Source organism: Coregonus lavaretus (assembly GCF_964263955.1).
Source record: "Coregonus lavaretus genome assembly, chromosome: 8".
Taxonomy (NCBI): Eukaryota; Metazoa; Chordata; class Actinopteri; order Salmoniformes; family Salmonidae; genus Coregonus; species Coregonus lavaretus.
This window is the reverse complement of record NC_139995.1, coordinates 21,708,165-21,734,591: the sequence shown is the minus strand read 5'-3', so window position 1 is coordinate 21,734,591 and position 26,427 is coordinate 21,708,165. Positions and strand designations below refer to the sequence as shown.

General features: G+C 46.7%; 1 protein-coding gene across 1 annotated transcript in view; it reads left to right on the top strand.

Moving 5' to 3' along the window:
* The window catches only part of LOC311133969 (synaptoporin-like), a gene marked incomplete at both ends in the record, with an annotated part of 138,022 nt that overhangs the window by 79,263 nt on the left and 32,332 nt on the right, over positions 1 to 26,427 (top strand). Inside the window, one exon of the mRNA XM_084167596.1 lies at positions 25,749 to 25,857. Coding sequence (XP_084023722.1) covers positions 25,749 to 25,857 — 109 coding nt within the window. The remainder of the gene's footprint in view (positions 1 to 25,748; positions 25,858 to 26,427) is intronic.

Below are 26,427 nucleotides of genomic sequence, written 5' to 3'. Positions count from 1 at the left end.
AAAGGAGTTGCCTGCTAGTGTATGTGTCTTTCAAATCTTGGAATGTTCTCAAACTATTACTGTTCATGATATAGACAAGGGTACAGATTCCACATTTGGACCATTCGGGGGGGGGGGGGTTCCAAAAGGCCACCCTCGAGATCGCAAGGCATTACTGTGAAATATATGGGCATACAATTTTGCGCTAAATATACATTTTTTGACCAATAATAGGACCAAAGCGTAGTTTACATTGTTTAATGGGTATATAAGTGAAGACCACCTCATCCAGGGCAATATGAGACACCATATTTCTCTCTATACTCAGCCAGGGGGCGGCAGAATCATGTCTAAACCAATTTCGGATCGGACGAAATGCTGGTGATGATGGTCCAACCGCTCCCTGATTTTATGACATAACAACCATTCCTGGACCTGACTCCAAAAACAAGCCACCGATGGACAGTACCAAAAGAGATGCTCTATTGATTCTGTTTCTGCGTGTCAGAGTCTGCACAGGGCTGGCTGTTCAATGCCCCATATACTGAGGATTCTTTTTGTAGCGAGAATTGTATATAAAAGCTTAAATTGAAAAGAACGTATTGATGCGTCAGTTGTTGCTTTGTATATCAGTTCATAAACCCGATGCCCCATGCTTCCACACCATTGTTTTATTCAGGGAAACCCTATGTGTGACTCCTCCATGGACAAGCTCAGGGTCAGGGTTAACTATTTATAGGCTAGAACATAAGGCCTTCTGCAGGGGTCTGTTAAGGTCAGGGCTCTGTGCAGGCTAGTCAAGCTATTCTTCTACACCAATCTCGACAAACCATTTCTGTATGGACCTCGCTTTGTGCACGGGGGCATTGTCATGCCGAAACAGGAAAGGGGATACCCCAAACTGTTACCACAAAGTTAGAAGTACAGAATTGTCTAGAATGTCATTGTATGCTGTAGCGTTATGATTTCCCATCACTGGAACTAATGGGCCTAGGCCAGCCAGAAAGGTAGGTCCCGCCCACTAGATAGCTAGTTCGGCTGGTTGGCCGGCCAGATAGGTAGGAACGTCCGGCCAGATAGGTAGACCCGGCCTGCCAGAAAGGTAGGTACGGCCGGAAAGATAGGTTGGTCCGGAAAGGTAGGTCCGGCCGACCAGCCAGATAGCTTGGTCCGGCCGGCCAGGTAGCTAGGTCCAGCCAGCCTGCAAGATAGACACGTCAAGCAGGTCGGCAAGCCAGATAGATAGGTCCGGCCGTCCAGATAGGTAGGTCCGGTCGGCCGACCAGATAGACAGGTCAAGCAGGTCCGGCTGGCCAGCCAGATAGATAGGTCAGACCGGCTGGACAGATAGGTAGGGCCGACCGGCAGGCCGTTTATAGGGAGGTCCAGCCAGCCGGCCAGATAGGCAGGTCCGGGCCGGCCTGCCAGATAGCTAGGTCCGGCCGACCGGCCAGATTGGTAGGTCTGGCTGGACGGAAGTTGGATATATTCTGTGTAACTTTGGAGAGGCCAGCAAATTGTCATGGCCATTGTTGTTTTTTTCTTTGTTTTTAAAAATTAATATTTAGGGGGTAGATCAGCTTTAATATTGCAGATAGATTGTAACTTCCATCAATGTAATTGTCTGCATCACTTCCAATCCGCCATTAATTTTTTCCCGCAAATATATATATATATATATATATATTATATATATATACATACATACATACATACATACACATACACACATATATATATATATACACATATATACATATACATACACATACACATTGTCACACCCTGGCTCTGGGACTCTATATGTTGAGCCAGGGTGTGTTCATTCTATGTGTTCTGTTTCTTTGTTTGGGTGTTCTAGGTTGGTTATTTCTATGTTTGACTGGATGACTCCCAATCAGAGGCAACAAGTGTCAGCTGTGTGCTGGTTGTCTCTGATTGGGAGCCATATTTAACTGTCTGGGTTTCACTTTGTGTTTGTGGGTTTTTGTTCCGTGTTCGGTCAGTGTCACCGTGGACTTCACGAGTCGTGTTTTTGTTTTGAAACTTTAACTAATTAAAGTCATGTTTGTTTCTCACGCTGCGCCTTGGTCTACTCATTACTACGACGATCGTGACAGAAAAACCCACCATACCAAGACCAAGCAGCGTGTCCAGGAGCAGGCAGCCTGGACGTGGGAGCAGATCTTGGACGGGCAGGGGTCCTGGACCTGGGAGGAAATCCTGGCCGGGATGGATCGCCGGCCATGGAGTGAGACGGTGGAGGCGCGCCGTAGAGAGGAGCTACGGTGTGATCAGGGTCGTCGTCGGACGGTCGTGAGGCAACCCCAGAAATTTTTTAGGGGGGGGCACACGGCATGGACGACGGGGCTGACTGAGGAGAAAAGGGGGCGGATCCAGAAGGCCACCAGGCCAGGGGTACACCGCCCTGTACGTCCTGTGCGGATGCCTCACACAGAGTGTGTGAGGGTAGGCATTCAGCCAGGACGGGTGGTGGCCGCTATTCACTCCAGGCCTCCTATCCGTCTCCACAGCCCGGTTCGGCCTGTTCCTGCTCCACGCACCAAGCCTACGGTGTGCGTCGCCAGCCCAGCCCGGCCTGTTCCTGCTCCACGCACCAAGCCTACGGTGTGCGTCGCCAGCCCTGCCCGGCCTGTCCCTGCTCCACGCACCAAGCCTGCGGTGTGCGTCGCCAGCCCTGCCCGGCCTGTTCCTGCTCCACGCACCAAGCCTACGGTGTGCGTCGACAGCCCAGCCCGGCCTGTTCCTGCTCCACGCACCAAGCCTACGGTGTGCGTCGCCAGCCCTGCCCGGCCTGTCCCTGCTCCACGCACCAAGCCTGCGGTGTGCGTCGCCAGCCCTGCCCGGCCTGTTCCTGCTCCACGCACCAAGCCTACGGTGTGCGTCACCAGACCTGTCCGGCCTGTCCCTGCTCCACGCACCAAGCCTACGGTGTGCGTCGTCAGCCCAGCCCGGCCTGTTCCTGCTCCACGCACCAAGCCTACGGTGTGCGTCGCCAGCCCTGTCCGGCCTGTCCCTGCTCCACGCACCAAGCCTACGGTGTGCGTCGCCAGCCCAGCCCGGCCTGTTCCTGCTCCACGCACCAAGCCTAGGGTGCGAGTCGTCAGTCCGGCACAACCCGTGCCTGGGTCATCGGTGCCAATTCAGGTACCGCTCCACTAAGGAGCTGAAGCCTACCGCCCCTGCTACGTCCAGTCCAGCTCCAGCCAGCGGGGCCAGACCGGACCAGGGGCACTATGGGGGGTTTGTTGGAGGGTGGTGGGCAAGGCCGGAGCCAGAACCGCCGCCGAGGAGGTATGCCCACCCAGCCCTTCCCTGTTTTGCTCGTATTTAGGCGCGGTCGCAGTCCGCGCCTTTAGGGGGGGGTACTGTCACACCCTGGCTCTGGGACTCTATATGTTGAGCCAGGGTGTGTTCATTCTATGTGTTCTGTTTCTTTGTTTGGGTGTTCTAGGTTGGTTATTTCTATGTTTGACTGGATGACTCCCAATCAGAGGCAACGAGTGTCAGCTGTGTGCTGGTTGTCTCTGATTGGGAGCCATATTTAACTGTCTGGGTTTCACTTTGTGTTTGTGGGTTTTTGTTCCGTGTTCGGTCAGTGTCACCGTGGACTTCACGAGTCGTGTTTTTGTTTTGAAACTTTAACTAATTAAAGTCATGTTTGTTTCTCACGCTGCGCCTTGGTCTACTCATTACTACGACGATCGTGACAGAAAAACCCACCATACCAAGACCAAGCAGCGTGTCCAGGAGCAGGCAGCCTGGACGTGGGAGCAGATCTTGGACGGGCAGGGGTCCTGGACCTGGGAGGAAATCCTGGCCGGGATGGATCGCCGGCCATGGAGTGAGACGGTGGAGGCGCGCCGTAGAGAGGAGCTACGGTGTGATCAGGGTCGTCGTCGGACGGTCGTGAGGCAACCCCAGAAATTTTTTAGGGGGGGGCACACGGCATGGACGACGGGGCTGACTGAGGAGAAAAGGGGGCGGATCCAGAAGGCCACCAGGCCAGGGGTACACCGCCCTGTACGTCCTGTGCGGATGCCTCACACAGAGTGTGTGAGGGTAGGCATTCAGCCAGGACGGGTGGTGGCCGCTATTCACTCCAGGCCTCCTATCCGTCTCCACAGCCCGGTTCGGCCTGTTCCTGCTCCACGCACCAAGCCTACGGTGTGCGTCGCCAGCCCAGCCCGGCCTGTTCCTGCTCCACGCACCAAGCCTACGGTGTGCGTCGCCAGCCCTGCCCGGCCTGTCCCTGCTCCACGCACCAAGCCTGCGGTGTGCGTCGCCAGCCCTGCCCGGCCTGTTCCTGCTCCACGCACCAAGCCTACGGTGTGCGTCGACAGCCCAGCCCGGCCTGTTCCTGCTCCACGCACCAAGCCTACGGTGTGCGTCGCCAGCCCTGCCCGGCCTGTCCCTGCTCCACGCACCAAGCCTGCGGTGTGCGTCGCCAGCCCTGCCCGGCCTGTTCCTGCTCCACGCACCAAGCCTACGGTGTGCGTCGCCAGACCTGTCCGGCCTGTCCCTGCTCCACGCACCAAGCCTACGGTGTGCGTCGTCAGCCCAGCCCGGCCTGTTCCTGCTCCACGCACCAAGCCTACGGTGTGCGTCGCCAGCCCTGTCCGGCCTGTCCCTGCTCCACGCACCAAGCCTACGGTGTGCATCGCCAGCCCAGCCCGGCCTGTTCCTGCTCCACGCACCAAGCCTAGGGTGCGAGTCGTCAGTCCGGCACAACCCGTGCCTGGGTCATCGGTGCCAATTCAGGTACCGCTCCACTAAGGAGCTGAAGCCTACCGCCCCTGCTACGTCCAGTCCAGCTCCAGCCAGCGGGGCCAGACCGGACCAGGGGCGCTATGGGGGGTTTGTTGGAGGGTGGTGGGCAAGGCCGGAGCCAGAACCGCCGCCGAGGAGGTATGCCCACCCAGCCCTTCCCTGTTTTGCTCGTATTTAGGCGCGGTCGCAGTCCGCGCCTTTAGGGGGGGGTACTGTCACACCCTGGCTCTGGGACTCTATATGTTGAGCCAGGGTGTGTTCATTCTATGTGTTCTGTTTCTTTGTTTGGGTGTTCTAGGTTGGTTATTTCTATGTTTGACTGGATGACTCCCAATCAGAGGCAACGAGTGTCAGCTGTGTGCTGGTTGTCTCTGATTGGGAGCCATATTTAACTGTCTGGGTTTCACTTTGTGTTTGTGGGTTTTTGTTCCGTGTTCGGTCAGTGTCACCGTGGACTTCACGAGTCGTGTTTTTGTTTTGAAACTTTAACTAATTAAAGTCATGTTTGTTTCTCACGCTGCGCCTTGGTCTACTCATTACTACGACGATCGTGACACACATCCTTTAAAAATATTTATATTTTCCTTTATTACTTTCCATTCCCTCCACCCCTCCCCTAATTGGAGTAAACTAGTGAACAACAACGCTTAGGCCTCTACTTCCAGCTTATACATACTATATACATTTTATGGACACAGTCAATTTTACAATAGTTATATTTTGTATGTTTTTACTCCTGAACTTCCTCTACCCTGAACCTCTCCAATTATTTTTATGATATCCATCCGGTTTGCTTCTATATGCCATATCATTCAAACTGTGCTCTTTCACAAAAGTTCTTAACCTATAACCTATATACTTATTATGGACGCAGTATGTTTTTACATTAGTTATCTTGTTGTGATTAGTTGTTACTAGTCCCAACCTTCAGCTCCATTCAACCCCTCCCATCTATCTCTTAACACCATCCACATTGGATTTCTATTTACCATATATTTTTCAACTGTACTGTGATGTTTCACAAAAGTTCTGAACCCTTATTTTCTCATTGTTTCTACAGATTGTAAATTGAAAATAAATGTTTTGCTAAAAGTATTATTATATTATTGATCGATTGACAATGACTTTTCAGATCACCCAGTAGTGCTATCTGTCATGGCCGTTGTTACGTTGTCTCTAAAGGTAGGCTACCTGTGTCCCACTGTTTGCTTTGCATAGGCTAGTATATTGCTTTTACATTACAGCAATGTCGTTTTATTATATACAGTGAGGGAAAAAAGTATTTGATCCCCTGCTGATTTTGTACGTTTGCCCACTGACAAATTTTAATGGTAGGTTTATTTGAACAGTGAGAGACAGAATAACAACAAAAAATCCAGAAAAACACATGTCAAAAATGTTATAAATTGATTTGCATTTTAATGAGGGAAATAAGTATTTGACCCCCTCTCAATCAGAAAGATTTCTGGCTGCCAGGTATCTTTTATACAGGTAACGTGCTGAGATTAGGAGCACACTCTTAAAGGGAGTGCTCCTAATCTCAGTTTGTTACCTGTATAAAAGACACCTGTCCACAGAAGCAATCAATCAATCAGATTCCAAACTCTCCACCATGGCCAAGACCAAAGAGCTCTCCAAGGATGTCAGGGACAAGATTGTAGACCTACACAAGGCTGGAATGGGCTACAAGACCATCGCCAAGCAGCTTGGTGAGAAGGTGACAACAGTTGGTGCGATTATTCGCAAATGGAAGAAAAACAAAAGTACTGTCAATCTCCCTCGGCCTGGGGCTCCATGCAAGATCTCACCTCGTGGAGTTGCAATGATCATGAGAACGGTGAGGAATCAGCCCAGAACTACACGGGAGGATCTTGTCAATGACCTCAAGGCAGCTGGGACCATAGTCACCAAGAAAACAATTGGTAACACACTATGCCGTGAAGGACTGAAATCCTGCAGCGCCCACAAGGTCCCCCTGCTCAAGAAAGCACATATACAGGGCCGTCTGAATAAATTAGTCATTTAGCAGACACTCTTATCCAGAGCCACTTACAGGAGCAATTAGGGTTAAGTGCCTTGCTCAAGGGCACATGTTTCACCTAGTCGGCTCGGGGATTAGAACCAGCGGCCTCTCGGTTACTGGCACAACGCTCTTAACCACTAAGCTACCTGCCGCCAATGAACATCTGAATGATTCAGAGGAGAACTGGGTGAAAGTGTTGTAGTCAGATGAGACCAAAATCGAGCTCTTTGGCATCAACTCAACTCGCCGTGTTTGGAGGAGGAGGAATGCTGCCTATGACCCCAAGAACACCATCCCCACCGTCAAACATGGAGGTGGAAACATTATGCTTTGGGGGTGTTTTTCTGCTAAGGGGACAGGACAACTTCACCGCATCAAAGGGACGATGGATGGGGCCATGTACCGTCAAATCTTGGGTGAGAACCTCCTTCCCTCAGCCAGGGCATTGAAAATGGGTCGTGGATGGGTATTCCAGCATGACAATGACCCAAAACACACGGCCAAGGCAACAAAGGAGTGGCTCAAGAAGAAGCACATTAAGGTCCTGGAGTGGCCTAGCCAGTCTCCAGACCTTAATCCCATAGAAAATCTGTGGAGGGAGCTGAAGGTTCGAGTTGCCAAACGTCAGGCTCGAAACCTTAATGACGCTCTGCAAAGAGGAGTGGGACAAAATCCCTCCTGAGATGTGTGCAAACCTGGTGGCCAACTACAAGAAAGGTCTGACCTCTGTGATTGCCAACAAGGGTTTTGCCACCAAGTACTTAGTCATGTTTGGCAGAGGGGTCAAATACTTATTCCCCTCATTAAAATGCAAATCAATTTATAACATTTTTGACATGCGTTTTACTTGATTTATTTGTTGTTATTCTGTCTCTCACTGTTCAAATAAACCTACCATTAAAATTATAGACTGATAATTTCTTTGTCAGTGGGCAAACGTACAAAATCAGCAGGGGATCAAATACTTTTTTCCCTCACTGTAGTTGGGATCTGCTTTTTTGTGTTTTGGACGTCTAGTATAGAATACAGTATAGGCCTACAGTGCCTTGCAAAAGTATTCATCCCCCTTTGCGTTTTTCCTATTATGTTGCATTACAACCTGTAATTTAAATAGATTTTTATTTGGATTTCATGTAACATGTGGTCTCCCTAACCCCAAGTGCTATTCTCCCTTAGGCTCTACCCTCGGCACCTTTTCAGGTTCCAGCCAGGGGTAGAAGTCAGCTACACTCTCCCTCTGGTCGCTTATGACAAACAGAGCAGGATGACTGATTGCCATTTGCCGTCTATCATGGCCGTCTTCCCATGCACTTTGACTCAATTATGCACAAGCGAACGCAATAGAACAGACTCACGAGTGCACCCCCTTGGTTATCCATCAGGGGGTGCCATCACTCTAGGTGAGCGGGGCAGGGAATGAAACCTAGGAACAGCCTTTTTCTGTCTCACTACGAGACTCCCTTAGCCCAGTATTTAATTATGCATACTTTTTGGTTCAAGAAAGGGGAGCCCCATTCACCTATTTGGTACTCGCGAGTCTACAACGCTTAGGCGTCTTCCTCGTCCCAACACCTGCGTTTGGTTCACGCAGTCCGGCCACTGACCACTCTACCTCCCCTCTACGGGAGCAAGCGGTTGGGGAAATATTCTGCTCTTGATAACCCTTCCTCCTCAGAGTTGGGCCAAGACAGACCAGACACATAGTTGCTCTACTGTTTAGGATTAGGAAATCTGGGTAACCAGTAAGTTTCCTTTTTCCTCTTCGCTATACTGTCTGGCGGCTTGCGTCATTCCGTCGGCTGCTCTCTGGCAGACAGCCCCACACTCGGCCAGAATGTATGGCCATACCTGTCGCCACTCACTAAAGGCACAGTCCAAGAGGTTCAATCATGTCGTTACAAGAACACTGCACATTCGCCTTGGACACATTACAAGGTACTCCAGTTGCTGGGACGCAATCTCTGTCCCTTGCAGCATTATTACACATTGTGGTGTGCACTACACGTTTGTACTGGCTATCCCTCTAATATCATGTCACTCTCCTACATTACCACCATCCCGGGCGATCGTTATGCTGGATCTCTTGACCCAAGCGAATCAGGAGATCTTCCACCAACACCACAGAAACCATGGTCCTATGGGCATGGCCCGTGAGAGAATGGATCTGAACGGTACAGGCTTGCCAATCTAAATCTTTGAGGATCAAATGCCTTAGCCCACTCTACACAATCACTGTATTATTACAAGTGATGCGTTTTTGAGGAGTGGTGTTACCAATATATAGATAATTCCTTGCCTTTGCTCTGTATCCAAGGTTTTGTGCTTCTTGCAGGTTCTTTTTTGAACAGAGGGACGTTTTCTCCTCCATTAAATTGAGTGCAACAGGCTTAACACTCTGGGTCCTTGCATGCTTAAGGTCTAACCTAGGGCTGACCCCAATTAGTCGACTAGTCCATAGGCTGTTGGTTGACTGAGATTTCTTTAGTCGAGCAGCAGCAAATATATACATACAGTTGAAATCGGAAGTTTACATACACCTTAGCCAAATACATTTAAACTCAGTTTTTCACAATTCCTGACATTTAATCCTTGTATTAATTAATTCCCTGTCTTAGGTCAGTTAGGATCACCACTTTATTTTAAGAATGTGAAATGTCAGAATAATAGTATAGAGAATGATTTATTTCAGCTTTTATTTCTTTCATCACATTCCCAGTGGGTCAGAAGTTTACATACACACAATTAGAATTCGGTAGCATTGCCTTTAAATTGTTTAACTTCGGTCAAACGTTTCAGGTAGCCTTCCACAAGCTTCCCACAATAAGTTGGGTGAATTTTGTCCCATTCCTCCTGACAGAGCTGGTGTAACTGAGTCAGGTTTGTAGGCCTCCTTGCTCGCACACGCTTTTTCAGTTCTGCCCACACATTTTCTATAAGATTGAGGTCAGGGCTTTGTGATGGCCACTCCAATACCTTGACTTTGTTGTCCTTAAGCCATTTTGCCACAACTTTGGAAGTATGCTTGGGGTCATTGTCCATTTGGAAGACCCATTTGCGACCAAGCTTTAACTTCCTGACTGATGTCTTGAGATGTTGCTTCAATATATCCACATAATTTTCCTTCCTCATGATGCCATCTATTTTGTGAAGTGCACCAGTCCCTCCTGAAGCAAAGCACCCCCACAGCATGATGCTGCCACCCCCGTGCTTAATGGTTCGGATGGTGTTCCTTGGCTTGCAAGCTCCCCCATTTTCCTCCAAACATAATGATGGTCATTAGGGCCAAACAGTTCTATTTTTATTTCTTCAGACCAGAGGACATTTCTCCATAAAGTACGATCTTTGTCCCTTTTGTGCAGTTGCAAACCGTAGTCTGACTTTTTTATGGCGGTTTTGGAGCAGTGGCTTCTTCCTTGCTGAGCGGCCTTTCAGGTTATGTCGATATAGGACTCGTTTTAATGTGGATATAGATACTTTTGTACCTGTTTCATCCAGCATCTTCAGAAGGTCCATTGCTGTTGTTCTGGGATTGATTTGCACTTTTCGCACCAAAGTACGTTCATCTCTAGGAGACAGAACGTGTCTCCTTCCTGAGCGGGATGACGGCTGCGTGGTCCCATGGTGTTTATACTTGCGTACTATTATTGGTACAGATGAGTGTGGTACCTTCTGGCGTTTGGAAATTTCTCCCAAGGATGAACCAGACTTGTGGATGTCTACATTTTTTTTCTGAGGTCTTGGCTGATTTCTTTTGATTTTCCCATGATGTCAAGCAAACAGGCACTGAGTTTGAAGTTAGGCATTGAAATACATCCACAGGTACACCTCCAATTGACTGTCAATTAGCCTATCAGAAGCTTCTAAAGCCATGACATCATCTTCTGGAATTTTCCAAGCTGTTTAAAGGCACAGTCAACTTAGTGTATGTAAACTTCTGACCCACTGGAATTGTGATACAATAAATTATAAGTGAAATAATCTGTCTGTAAGTAATTGTTGGAAAAATTACTTGTGTCATGCACAAAGTAGATGTCCTAACCGACTTGCCAAAACTATAGTTTGTTAACAAGACATTTGTGGAGTAGTTGAAATCGACTTTTAATGACTCCAACCTAAGTGTATGTAAACTTCCGACTTCTGCTGTATCCGGGTTCTTGCATGCCCAAGGTCCGCAATAATTTATATATACAGTACCAGTCAAAAGTTTGGACACACCTACTCATTCAAGGGTTTCTCTTAATTTTTACTATTTTCTACGTTTTAGAATAATAGTGAAGGCATCAAAACTATGAAATAACACACATGGAATCATGTAGTAACCAATCAAGTGTTAAACAAATCAAAATATATTTTAGATTTTAGATTCTTCAAAGTAGCCACCCTTTGCCTTGATGATTGCTTTGCCCACTCTTGGCATTCTCTCAACCAGCTTCATGAGGAATGCTTTTTCAACAGTCTTGAAGGAGATCCCACATATGTTGAGCACTTGTTGGCTGCTTTTCCTTCACTCTGCGGTCCAACTCATCCCAAACCATCTCAATTGGGTTGAGGTCGGGTGATTGTGGAGGCCAGGTCATCTGATGCAGCACTCCATCACTCTCCTTCTTGGTCAAATAGCCCTTACACAGCCTGGAGGTGTGTTTTGGGTCATTGTCCTGTTGAAAAACAAATGATAGTCCCACTAAGCACAAACCAGATGGGATGGCGTATCGCTGCAGAATGCTGTGGTAGCCATGCTGGTCAAGTGTGCCTTGAATAATAAATAAATCACTGACAGTGTCACCAGCAAAGCACCCCCACACCATCACACCTCCTCCTCCATGCTTCACGGTGGGAACCACACATGCGGACATCATCCGTTCAACTACTCTGCGTCTCACAAAGACACGGCGGTTGGAACCAAAAATGTCAAATTTGGACTCATCAGACCAAAGGACAGATTTCCAATGGTCTAATGTCCATCGCTCGTGTTTCAATTCGACCATGAAGGCCTGATTCACGCAGTCTCCTCTGAACAGTTGATGTTGATATGTTACTGTTACATGAACTCTGTGAAGCATTTATTTGGGCTGCAATCTGAAGTGCAGTTAACTCTGATGAACTTATCCTCTGCAGCAGAGGTAACTCTGGGTCTTCCTTTCCTGTGGCGGTCCTCATGAGAGCCAGTTTCATCATAGCGCTTGATAGTTTTTGCGACAGCACTTGAAGAAACTTTCAACCTTTTTGAAATTTTTCGGATTGACTGACCTTCATTTCTTTAAAGTAATTATGGACCGTCATTTCTCTTTGCTTATCTGAGCTGTTCTTGCCATAATATGGACTTGGTCTTTAACCAAATAAGGCTATCTTCTGTATACCACCCCTACCTTGTAACAACACAACTGATTGGCTCAAACGCATTAAGAAGGAAAGGAATTCCACAAATTAACTTTTAACAAGGCACACCTGTTAATTGAAATGCATTCCAGGTGACTACCTCATGAAGCTGGTTGAGAGAATGCCAAGAGTGTGCAAAGCTGTCATCCAAGGCAAAGGGTGGCTACTTTGAAGAACCTCAAATATAAAATATATTTTGATTTGTTTAACACTTTTTTGGGTACTAAATGATTCCATATGTGTTATTTCATAGTTTTGATGCCCCAACCCAACACACCACTCACAGCTTTAGGATCTTAGTGAAACATTCATTATTGGTTTCAAGTGTGTTAGGCCAAGGCCAGAGTGACAACAGTACAGCAGGGCCAGGACTGAGCCACCCAGCAGCTAGGGATTGCCTAAATCTCCCCTGACGTGGGCATGTTTCCAATATAGACTCATTTTATCGTACAGTATTCCAAATAAGGCATCCAGACCTTATGAAAGCTGCACAGTATACCCTTAATCTTAAAACAAATCTAGTGATACTGAACATAACTTGACATTTCTGCCATACATTGTGGGAGGATAACCAACCTTCCAAATAATGGCAATGCATTTATTAGCCTCTATAAATGCTAGGTTACACAGTTTCTTCTGATAACAGTCTCCAGTATCAACATTTCCAAGCAAACAAAAACAGGGGGAAGGGAGAATCTGTAGACATGCTCAAATAAAAGAACATACTCTTTGCCATCCTTCACAAGACCACAACATATGCAAATATGTCCCCTTTTGTGTTTTACACCTCCAGCAAAATAATAACATTTCTGAGTGCATGATATTCCGTTTCACTGGCATATAGTACATTCTATGGATGATCTTAAACTTCAGTAATTTATGTCTGAGATTATATGAACATTACTGGGCATTCTAACATATCTGTATCCATTCATCGTCATCAATAGCGTCTCCCAGGTCTTCCTCACATTTTTGTTTTACATGTTTTGTGTCATCGGGAAAAGCCTCTATCAACCCTTGTACAGTTTGGAAATCAACTTTGGAGGTTTGTCAGACTGCCTTAAAATAACATCTGGCTTGTCCATTGTTTGCTGGACAGAGAGAAATTTCACCTCACCTCTGTCACAGCCTGGTCTTCCCTGGCTGCCTGACTGCTGAGACCCCTGTCACCATTTGATCCTCCTAAAATGAGGCATGACAAAGAATTACCTTAGTGTACATTTATACATTATATTATCCAAGAATTTAATCAATGGTTCAATAATTGAAATGACCATTATTCCCAGATCCCAGACTGTAGCTTTAAGCTTAAGCTGCTGTCCTGTGTCTACTGTAGGTCTACCCATCAATTCGGGATCGGGGCACCACCAGTGCAGAGCTTGCTCAGGAATGGCAGCAGGCAGGTGTGAGTGCATCTGCACGCACAGTGAGGCGAATACTTTTGTAGGATGGCCTGGTGTCAAGAAGGGCAGCGAGGAAGCCACTTCTCTCCAGGAAAAACATCAGGGACAGACTGATATTCTGCAATAGGTACAGAGATTGGACTGCTGAGAACTGGAGTAAAGTCATTTTCTCTGATGAATCCCCTTTCTGATTGTTTGGGGCATCCGGAAAAAAAGCTTGTCCGGAGAAGACAAGGTGAGCGCTACCATCAGTCCTGTGTCATGCCAACAGTAAAGCATCCTGAGACCATTCATGTGTGGGGTTGCTTCTCAGCCAAGGGAGTGGGCTCACTCACAATTCTGCCTAAGAACACAGCCATGAATAAAGAATGGTACCAACACATCCTCCGAGAGCAACTTCTCCCAACCATCCAAGAACAGTTTGGTGACGAACAATGCCTTTTCCAGCATGATGGAGCACCTTGCCATAAGGCAAAAGTGATAACTAAGTGGCTCGGGGAACAAAACATCGACATTTTGGGTCCATGGCCAGGAAACTCCCCAGACCTTAATCCCATTGAGAACTTGTGGTCAATCCTCAAGAGGCGGGTGGACAAACAAAAACCCACAAATTCTGACGAACTCCAAGCATTGATTATGCAAGAATGGGCTGCCATCAGTCAGGGTGTGGCCCAGAAGTTAATTTACAGCATGCCAGAGCAGATTGCAGAGGTCTTGAAAAAGAAGGGTCAACACTGCAAATATTGACTCTTTGCATAAACTTAATGTAATTGTCAATAAAAGCCTTTGACACTTATGGAATGCTTGTAATTATACTTCAGCATACCATAGTAACATCTGACAAAAATATCTAAAAACACTGAAGCAGCAAACTTTGTGAAGACCAATACTTGTGTCATTCTCAAAACTTTTGACCACGACTGTATACATGGGCGGAGAATCACGGGACAGTTATCTTTCAAAGGAAATGTACTTCCTAAATAAGCCTATTATTAGGCTGTAGTTTACTACATTGCCTAGAAACAGGCCTAAATATTGATCACCCATATTTCTCCGTCTGAAAATCTTCCTACTCCTAAAATGTAGGCTATAAACATAGCTCTAGAGAAAGTGCAAGTCTCTACAACTCTGCTCTCTTCAAACTACATCTAGCATATTCGCTGATATAGCCCAGTAATACAATGTAAGGGCCATGTTAGAATCTCTGGTAATTTAACCTATTTCTTAAGTTATTTTTGCGCATTTGATATTGCCTATAGAGCGCAAAATTGCTGGGACCATGGCGGCAAGTGAACTGCGTCACATACACTCAAAAAATTAGGGGTTCAACAAGGGTTCTTCTAAGATCTTCAAAGTTCTTGTGATACTCTGGCTCCATGGACTTTGATTATTTGAGCCAGGGTTTTTCATGTTCATTGTTTGGGTGTATTTCTATGTTGGGTTTTGGGTGATTTTCTATGGTTGCATTTCTGTCACGTTTATTTCTAGGATTAGTCATATGACTCCCAATCGGAGGTAACGAGTGTCAGCTGTCGGCTCGTTACCTCCGATTGGGAGCCATATTTAAACTGTGTGGTTTCTCCTTGGTTTGTGGGTTTTTGTTCCATGTTTCTGTCAGTGTTACAGAGGACTTCACTATCGTCATTTGTTGTTTTTCGTGGTTGCTTTATTAAATAAAGTCATCATGTTCACTCCACGCGCTGCGTATTGGTCCGCTTCTTCAGACGATCGTGACAGAAAAACCCACCATAGAAGGACCAAGCAGCGGGTCCAGGAGCAAGACAGCTGGACATGGGAGGAAGCGCCTGGAAAGGAGATCGAGAGGCTGGCGATGGCCCAGGTGGGCAAATCGTGGTCCTGGGAGGACATGCTCGGGGGCAAGGGACCTTGGGGGAAGATCAAGGCCCTGGCGAGAGAGGAGCAACGGCGTCAGCAGGGCCATCATCGTTGGAAGGACGAGAGGCAACCCCAACAAGTTTTTTTGGGGGGGCACATGGCTAGGACGACGGGGCTAACGGAGGCAGAGAAGGGGCGAATTCAAGAGGCAACCAGGTTACGGGGGTCACTGGCCAAAGTAGGGAAAGGAGATGTAGAGGCACGGCGTGAGAGACTGAGGTGTGTATCCAGTCCGGTCCGGCCCGTTCCAGTTCCCGGGGTAGAGCCAGTGGTGTGTGCCTCCAGTACGGTCCGGCCTGTTACGACCCCTCGCACCAAGGATACGGTGCGCTTCGCCAGCCCGGCCCGGCCTGTTCCGGCCACTCGCACCAGGGATACGGTGCGCTTCGCCAGCCCAGCCCGGCCTGTTCCGGCCACTCGCACCAGGGATACGGTGCGCTTCGCCAGCCCAGCCCGGCCTGTTCCGGCCACTCGCACCAGGGATACGGTGCGCTTCGCCAGCCCAGCCCGGCCTGTTCCGGCCACTCGCACCAGGGATACGGTGCGCTTCGCCAGCCCGGCCCGGCCTGTTCCGGCCACTCGCACCAGGGATACGGTGCGCGTCGCCAGCCCTTTCCCACCAGTGCCTACACCACGCCCCAAGCCTCCTGTGTGTCTCCCGAGTCCTGTGCGTCCTGTTGCTGCTCTCCGCACTAGGCTTAATGTGAGTCCCCAGGGTCCAGCATGCCCTGTTCCGGCTCTCCGCACTAGCCCTTATGTGCGTTCCCAGGGTCCAGCATGCCCTGTTGCTTCTCCCCGCACTAGCCCTGAGATGCGTGTCCTCAGCCCGGTACCTCCAGTTCCGGCACCACGCATCAGGCCTACGGTGCGTCCCCAGGGCCAAGCATGCCCTGTTGCTGCTTCCCGCACTAGCCCTGAGATGCGTGTCCTCAGCCCGGTACCTCCAGTTCCGGCACCACGCATCAGGCCTACGGTGCGTCCCCAGGGTCCAGCATGCCCTGTTGCTTCTCCCCGCACTAGCCCTGAGATGCGTGTCCTCAGCCCCGGTACCTCCTGTTCCGGCACCACGCACCAGGCCTACGATGCGCCTCAGACGGCCAGAGTCTGCCGTCTGCCCAACGGGGCCTGAACTGTCCGTCTGCCCAACGCCGTCTGAACTGCCCGTCTGCCCAACGCCGTCTGAACTGCCCGTCTGCCCAACGGCGTCTGAACTGTCCGTCTGCCAAGCGCCGCAGGAACTGCCCGTCTGTACTGAGCCTGCAAAGCCGCCCGTCTGCCATGAGCCTTCAGAGCGGTCCGCCAGACCGGAGCCGCTAGAGCTCTCCGCCAGACAGGAGCAGCCAGAGCCTTCCGCCAGACAGGAGCAGCCAGAGCCTTCCGCCAGACAGGATCAGCCAGAGCCTTCCGCCAGACAGGATCAGCCAGAGCCTTCCGCCAGACAGGATCAGCCAGAGCCTTCCGCCAGACAGGATCAGCCAGAGCCTTCCGCCAGACAGGATCAGCCAGAGCCTTCCGCCAGACAGGATCAGCCAGAGCCTTCCGCCAGACAGGATCAGCCAGAGCCTTCCGCCAGACAGGATCAGCCAGAGCCTTCCGCCAGACAGGATCAGCCAGAGCCTTCCGCCAGCCAGGATCCGCCAGAGCCGTCCAGCCAGGATCCGCCAGAGCCGTCCAGCCAGGATCCGCCAGAGCCAGCCAGCCAGGATCCGCCATTCAGTCCGGTGCTGCCCCTTAGTCAGGTACTGTCCCTTAGTCCGGTGCTGCCCCTTAGTCCGGTGCTGCCCCTTAGTCCGGTGCCGCCCCTTAATCCAGTGGGGTTTAATTGGGGGGTGGTCAGGTGGAGGGGCCTACGGAAGCGGATAGTGACTAAGGTGGGGTGGGGACCACGACCTGGGCCAGAGCCGCCACCATGGACAGACGCCCACCCAGACCCTCCCCTAGACTGTATGCTGGTGCGCCCGGAGTGCGCACCTTTAGGGGGGGGTACTGTGATACTCTGGCTCCATGGACTTTGATTATTTGAGCCAGGGTTGTTCATGTTCATTGTTTGGGTGTATTTCTATGTTGGGTTTTGGGTGATTTTCTATGGTTGCATTTCTGTCACGTTTATTTCTAGGATTAGTCATATGACTCCCAATCGGAGGTAACGAGTGTCAGCTGTCGGCTCGTTACCTCCGATTGGGAGCCATATTTAAACTGTGTGGTTTCTCCTTGGTTTGTGGGTTTTTGTTCCATGTTTCTGTCAGTGTTACAGAGGACTTCACTATCGTCATTTGTTGTTTTTCGTGGTTGCTTTATTAAATAAAGTCATCATGTTCACTCCACGCGCTGCGTATTGGTCCGCTTCTTCAGACGATCGTGACAGTTCTTCGAAGAACCTTAGGGTTCTTGGCACTGAAAATTGCCGGCATGTATGATCTAAATGTATATTGTTTTCTGATGACACTATCCATCTTTTTCATATTTGTGCAAATCTTTCTAAAACAGAAAATGGACACAATTCAATGGATATCAATCAACAAAGAGGTAAGAATATGTACTGTAGGCTATAAGAATATGTTGTAATCTAGCTGTATTGGGTGCAGATGACTGAACTGCTCACTTTTGTTTCTGTGTCTGCAGGTATACAGACAAGGAGGCATACAAATGTATGTGTCACGAATTCTGCCGAGACTGCTCCTCCTCCTTGTTCGGGCAGGCTTCGGCGTTCGTCGTCCCCGGAGTACTAGCTGCTACCGCTTGATGTTCTCTATGTTTGTTTGGTTTTGTCTTGTTGGTGCACCTGTTTCGTCTTATGTATTGATTATGTCACCTATAAGTTTCCTTTGGTTTTGTTTGCAGTTGTGTGTTGTTGTCCGCCTGTCCGTTGGTGAATCTTTATTGTGCTGTAGTTGTTAATGTTTTTACGCACTGTTTGCGTAATCGCTCGCCTCCTGTGTTTGAGGCCCGTTATTTTTGTTATTGTCTTTGTGACAATTAAAGTCGTTTCGACTAAGCTTCTGTGTCCTGCGGCTGACTCCAACACCGCATCCACATCAGCTTGTGACAGTATGTCAATTGGTATTGGTATGTTATGCAGATCAGATTTACCATCCTCCTCCCTTACCTCTACAATGAATATCCCATAGGCCTCTACATTATGGACAAGGTATGTGTACGAAAACCATTATTAAAACAGTTTTTGTCATTCACATTTACCACAAAAACCAAGGTATGAAACTGTCGTGTGCATGTTTTGTTAGTCATCTGTATAACTACTATTTTTTGGATTCACAGACTTCACCCTCCCTACACCTCCGATGAATATAACAGGAAACCTTTGAGCACCATGCACTGCAAAATCATTCTGGCTATGGATATGGAGAACATCAACACATTAACATCAACATGCCAGAGGATATACCCATTGGACTTCGGGCTCTGCTGGGAGTTTACCTCATATTTAGATTTTTTTATTCTGCTTTGCCACTAAAATCATAATACAAAATGACTAAAAATATTGTGCTATTGTTGTTATTGTTACGCGTATTATTAATAATAACATTAATAGGGGAGGGGGGGCGTAGTTCAAAAATTAACCCCAAAAGGTTCTTCGAAAGGTTCTTCGAAGATCCATTATAAGGGGTTCTTTGAAGAACCCTTTTAAAGAGTTCTTCAAAGAACTTATAGGGGTTCCCCCACAGTTTCCATTTGAAGAACCCCTAAAGGATCCTCCAGGAACCTTTACTTTTTAGAGTGTAGGCCTAAAATAACATTGCAGGACTGCGGTTGGGTTTGGGACCAGTTTTTGCCGGAGCGGGTGGGAGTCCGACAGAAAGCCAGCGGGTGCAGGCGAAGCAGGATGAAGAAATCGGTCCCACGCAGACCTCTACTGTGCACCATGACAGTGAAGCCTGTAACGTTAGAGCTGTTTATTACTGTGTCAGTGTGAAAAGTAGGGAATTACATTGACATACTGACTAATAAAACTCACATTGCACTGTAAAAACTTCAGAATATCCATCTTCAATCATTTGGCCGATGGTTTCATCATTTGATTCAGGTCTAGTTTGATTGAGGTAAAGATAGTAGCTAATATAAACCAACTTTTGGCCAGCTCTCTCTCTAATGGAACATCAACTGGTGAAGGCTTGCCAAGTTCATTTACTTCTGAAACGTGACAAAACAAAGGCTACAAAACATGTCCATACAAACAACTGCTGTTAGATAGTAATAATAGCCATATCGCTATCTGATAGATAACTAGAGGCTAGATCTGACCTGGCTGTGGTAGATACTCACTAGCGTAGCTTATTCATTTACTTCAGTCGAGAAGGGATGAAACATTAGCTGAAGTTACATGTCAGTTACAATACGAGCTCAGCACTGCGAATAAACACTAGTTTCGTTTTTTTTCCTGTTAAGTTAAACAGCTGTTACTTTGCCAGCTACATCAGTCAACTAAGGAGTAGCCAGTTTCTGTTCCTTTTACAACTTGGTGAAAGAGCGCAATGTGTACACTGAACTATGCTCAACACTCCCATGTTGGTCCAGCCAGCCTTCCAGAAGCTTTTCCTTCACACAGCCTGTCAGCCCGCTCTGTGGTATCCGCGTGGTCCTAAATCCAGTCGGGTAAACACTCCAAACATATTGTATGTATCATAGTGATTCAGGAGTAACATTTAAACATAATTTTATGCCCCACCAACATTAGACAACTATACAAAAACCCTAAAATTGCTGAAGTAAGTAAATGAAATCAATGATGAGAGAATAGTCAGATTAACTAATAACTAAAATAGCAGTGCAAATGGCATTATTTTGCTAAGTGCATAGATGTATTATAGGCAATGAATGTGTAGGGGAATGCTACAGACATTATTGCTCAGCAGAAATATCAGCACACCTCAAATCCAGAGGTTGTGAGTTCAAATCCCAGGTGGGGTTATATTTTGAACAGTGTACCCCTTACTTTAAAACCACCATACCATTACTTGACTTATAATGGTTTACGATTGTTTGGGACCTTCTGGGACCATCACGTGATGTCCTGATGACTAGTAAAACAAATGTCATGAGAACATCCACATGCTTAATTTAGTTTTGAGCCGACTTCGCCATGGGCTTTGAACGAGGCAGCCCGGTTCCAAAATGAATGCAATCACTTTTTACCCGGGGCAAACTCCTCCCACCGGGGCAACCTGTGTCAGATAATCAAAACCCATCAGTATCTCATGTGAAGTGTTCCAAAAAAAACATTTGCATAGGATTTCATATGTGAAATTTCACTTGCACATGATTTCACATATGAAATTTCAAAATGTGAAGTGTTCCAAAAACACGTTTTCACATGTGAATTGTCAAGTGAAGTGTTCCAAAAACACATGATTTCACATGACATTTTTCTTCTCACATGTGCTCACATATTGTCACATGTGTAGTTTCATGTTATCACATGTTGCTTCACATGTTGTCACGTTATCACATGAACTTCACATAAAATTACATGTGATCACACAAGATCACACGTGTTCACGTGTTCACATGTGGAATTCATTCATTTATTCCATAAGGGACACCACAAACATTGAATTGTTTAGTCCAGATGTTGTTATTTAGTTGTCAGATGTTGTTGTTTAGTTGAGAAGGGCCAGTTAATGGAATGTAAAATAATAAACATTTTATTATTTTATTATTTCTGCTGTGCAGAATGTTAAACATGGCAATGTTCTCATGTTCTCAATAAAGGCTTTCAATATTCTGTTGCATGTCATGATTTCTGCATTTTTTCAATCTGTTACATTTTATTCCAAGCCCTGTTACAACTGACCCAGGAGGTGGAGTAAATTGTAACATTTCACTCCTTGTATTTGAGACAAAGTCAGAACTTGTCTGTTTGATTTTGAGAGCTAATACCTACTGTATACTCATTTGTAGCAGACATATGGAAGCTGTTCCTATCACATTTTGAATGTAGTAGCTCAAACAATCTCTGAGAAATTGACACAAATCCTAAAAGTGTAACAACCATCCCTGGTCTCCCCTACTCAGCTCCTTCCCAAGTCAAGCACTGCTTCTTATCCCTTGCACAAATAGCCTACAGCTGTGTCTATCCTGAGCTCACTGGTGTGGGAAACTCTGAGGGCCCAGAATATTTGATACAATGTTGCAAGTTCGCTATCCCAAGCTTCAGACAGAACCCAAGTTAATAATTGATACAATGTTTAAAATTTGTTGCAGACAGGCCAATGTCATTTATAGGATATTTCTTTTTATTATGATATTTTCTACCTGCTGGCTGCAGTTTTTATTTGTTGGCTTTATGCAGGCTATTTTTACATAGTTGGAAATGGCAATAGAAGTTACTTTTTAAGTTTGTATCATTTTCATTTAGATTTGGATAGAATTTGATTAACCACATGACAATGATTTTTAGATATGAAGATGTTATTATAAATGAAATGAAACTGTTCCACGAAAATGTGCATATGAAAACCATAACTGTCATACAGATCGGTAGAAATTGTAAGATAAATTGGCATTTCACATGAGAAAGGTTGCCGACTCAGGAGAGTAATGGCAGAATCTGCGAAAGCCAGCAGGAGAGGGAGGAGAATGGTTGGGGTCAGGTTAAGTTTTTTCTTCTTCTGGTTATCTATATCTCTGGCGCCCTCAAGTATTTTGTGTCTTATTTCATCAAACAGTAAGCTTAAAGCATCAGACCAGCTCAATGCATATAGTTGATTTTATTAAAACACATAAGGTGTGTCTATATATGGAAAAATACACATTTAAAAATGTCGACCAATCGATTGGTCTAAAGAACAGATGACTTTCGGTCGACCAAGATGTTTTTTAGTCGGGGACAGCCCAAGGGTGTTTCTCAAAATGCATACTACCCTGCTCCGAGCATGCAAATTGGAGCACGGGAGGGTTGGAATATGAGTCCAAATCAAAGTATGTGAAATGGAGCACAGAGGGCACTTCTCGAATGGGCACCCCTTTTGTACATATTTTGAAGCTTGCATGGATGCAAGCTTCAATGGAAAGTATGCAAAGAAATATTACGTAACCACATAAAAAATGTGGTAAATTTTTTTTAAATCAATGGCGGACATTATTTGAGCTGAAGCGAGAGAAAATACACTCCAACTTCAGAATGAAATGTTGCCTATTCACATCTCAAATGTTGCCTGACTACAATATTTTATCTTGATACATTAATAAATACAGTTGTGTTAATTTAGGCATGTTTACCTGCCTACGTACTGTAGATCACAAACCCATAGTAAGTCAATAGGGCTAACTGGCTAGCTACTAGTACTGTTAGCTAGCCAGATAGCCACGAAGAATAGTTAGTTAGCTACCGATGAATAATTGACATCTATCTTGCATAATATTCGTTTTAGGTCATTTTTGCCTGTTAAACTATCTGGTTAGCTACATTATTACGATTCACATATAGCTAGCTGATAGTTATGAATTAAAATGGTTGCTTTGTTGCCATTGTCCTGGCTTGAAGAAGGTTCAGTGAATGGGGAGTTGAAGAGTGGGGTAATACAGTAGGGGGAGTGCGAGTGCTTCTCAAATGTATTGTTTTATTCATTCTTCACACTCTCGTCCTTACAAGAGAACATGGTCGGCGAATGTACTCGGATCATCAGAGTGTGGAGCACGGTTGTATGCATATTGAGAAACACCCCTCGTCTCACCTTAGCGCTTGTGGCTTTCTGTCCGCTGCCCTTCACCACTATGGAAGAAGAGTGTCTCCACCATTTGTGTCCAGTACGCGAGTTGCGCATTTACTTGGATAGAATGAGAGTTTTACGCAAGGGCGACCAACTCTTCGCTGCTTGGGCACCTCCCTGCAAGGAGAGGCCCCTCTCTCGTCAACGGCTATCCCATTGGATAGTGGAGGCTATTCAATTACTTATAATGGCAAGGGTTTACAGCCCCCAGAGGGCCCGAGGGCTCACTCCACCAGAGGTATGGCCGCCTCTTGGGCACTATTCACAGGCATCTCTTTACTAGAGATTTGTGATGCGACATGTCGGGCTGCCCGAGTAGCGCAGTGGTCTAAGGCAATGCTAGCAGTGGTCGCAATGCTAGCTGTGCCACTAGAGATCCTGGTTCGTATCCAGGCTCTGTCGCAGCCGGCCGCGACCGGGAGACCCATGGGGTGGCGCACAATTGGCCCAGCGTCGTCCAGGGTAGGGGAGGGAATGGCCGGCAGGGATGTAGCTCAGTTGGTAGAGCATGGTGTTTGCAACGCCAGGGTTGTGGGTTCGATTCCCACGGGGGGGGTATGAAAAAAATAAAATAATGTATGCACTAACTGTAAGTCGCTCTGGATAAGAGCGTCTGCTAAATGACTAAAATGTAAATGTAATACCTTCATGAGGTTTTACCGACTGGACGTCACTGCACCTTCGTTGGCCCATACTGTCTTCAGTGTCGGAGCCACTGAGGGGTTACACTATTGGGGCTACCCTGGCTTCAGAGAGCATGTCTGCGATACGGGCCATATCCCCATATGTGATACATTAAAATAAGTATTTCAAATCAAATCAAATCAAATTGTATTTGCCACATGCGCCGAATACAACAGGTGTAGACATTACCGTGAAATGCTTACTTACAGCCCTTAACCAACAATGCATTTATTTTTTTATAAAAAAGTAAAATAAAAAAACAACAATAAAAAATTGTTGAGAAAAAAAGAGCGGCAGTAAAATAAAATAACAGTAGGGAGGCTATATACAGGGGGGTACCGGTGCAGAGTCAATGTGCGGGGGCACCGGCTAGTTGAGGTAGTTGAGGTAATATGTACATGTGGGTAGAGTTAAAGTGACTATGCATAAATAATTAACATCTCACTCATATTATCAGAGAACCGGGGTTACGCAAGTAACATTACGTTTCATGTCTTTGATCAGGGGTGTCAAACTCATTCAACGGAGGGCAGAGTGTCTGCAGGTTTTTGGTTTTTCCTTTCAATTAAGACTTAGACAACCAGGTGAGTGGAGTTCCTTACCAATTAGTGACCTTAATTCAAGTACAAGGGTGGTGCGAAAACCCTCAGACACTCGGCCCTCCGTAGAATGAGTTCGACACGTGCCCTAGACCCACCCCAATTTGCATACCGCCCCAACAGATCCATAGACGACTCAATCTCAGTTGCACTCCACACTGCCCTCATCCACCTAGATAAAATGAGAATGCTGTTCATTGACTACAGCTCAGCATTCAACACCATTGCCCCCTCTAAGCTCGTCACCAAGCTTAGGATCCTGGGACTAGATCCCTCTGCAACTGGATCCTTTCTTGTGTTCTTCTTAATTTTATTTATAGTGTGTTTTTGTTCTACCGTATGTTATTTTTTAGTACTACATTTATATTGATCACTGCATTGTTTGGGTTTAGAGCTTGCAAGAAAGGCATTTCACTGTACTTGTGCAGGTGACATTGAATCTTGAAACAAATGCTCTGGCTTCATCAACAAGCTCTCACAGTCTCACTGCAGAATTAGATGTTCATCCACATTCTCCAAAAGGTTAAGTTTAGGCACTCAATCTGAATGGTTAAGGTAAGGGTTAAGGTTTGGGATAGGGTTATTGCAAAAACAGTGTCCACAACTGGGATCGAACACGCAATCTTCTCATCCAGAGTCATGGGATTACGCCCACCCGCCCTAGCAAAACCCAAGTCTAATTGATGGTAATAACGCTCACTGTTGCCCCTAGTGGCCGGGTTTATAGGCATTTCCCGATGTCCTCAAAACATTGATAGATGTCCAATTTTGACATCAATTTTAAACGATCTCCCTGGGCTGCATAGGCAAATAATCATTAGAGAGACATTATGTATAGGTCCATGTGGCTGGTTAATTTATCATTAAACCTTAATGTGTTTGCTGATGCTCTTACTGTGTAGCTTTAATTGCCCTGCCGTTATATGTTGACAAGTTGACAAACAATGTTTCCAGTCCTTTTGACTACTGTAGTAGCACGATTATGCTGTTGATCCACAGCTAAGGACATTCGTTTGGCTGCCGGTTGTTTCAAGTCAGTTATAACAATTTCACCACTATCTGCATTATGGAATTTCTCTCTATCACTCAGTCTCTCCTCTCTCTCTCCCTCTGTCACAAACACAAACACCCCTCCTCTGTCACTCTCTAGTCCCCCAGGTACTGTACCCAGGTGTGCTCATTTGCGTCTGCAGAACATTTTCAGTTTGTCGAGGTGTGTGTGATGCGTTTTGACACCTACCAGTGTGTGTGACAGATTCCCATCACCCAGGGGAACCCAGAGGATGCTGTTCCAGTACCAAGGAGTCTACCCTAAAACCCCAAGAAAGGATTTTGACAGGGATAAGACGATTCCCCTTAAGAGCTACAGTAGACAGAAGGTGAGCATCACTTTAAAAATGTTGCCACAAGATGGTTATCACTTCACAGAATCACCCCTGTTCTCAGAATTTTTAAGTGCAGGGAGGGAACAAATAAGAGTGTTGGAAGATGATTGGACACAGCTGAGATCCCTGTAGGTGCTTTGCATCTATTTGCAGCCTTTTCTCAGCATTCTCTGAGGTGTGGGTGCACTATGGGCTGGTGAGTTGACCATGATGACACGCAGCCTCCTTCAAATGAACAGTGGCTCCTCCCGAGGGGGCAGCCCGGCATTTGCACATTTGGGGAGAAAAGCCCTTCTGAATCTTCAGGGGGGTTGCATGACAATGATTGCCAGGTCTGGAGGCTGTGATCTGGTACTGATCTAAATGAGTGTAAAGGTGTTTGTCTAAGGACTTTAATTAATAGTCAAACAAATCCCTGACTTACTTGGCTGGGGGATGTCTATCACGGACATGGAAAACACACACACACACGCCATCTTCTTCTATTAGATACACTACATGACCAAAGGTATGTGGACACCTGCTCGTCAAACATCTCATTCCAAAATCATGGGCATTAATATG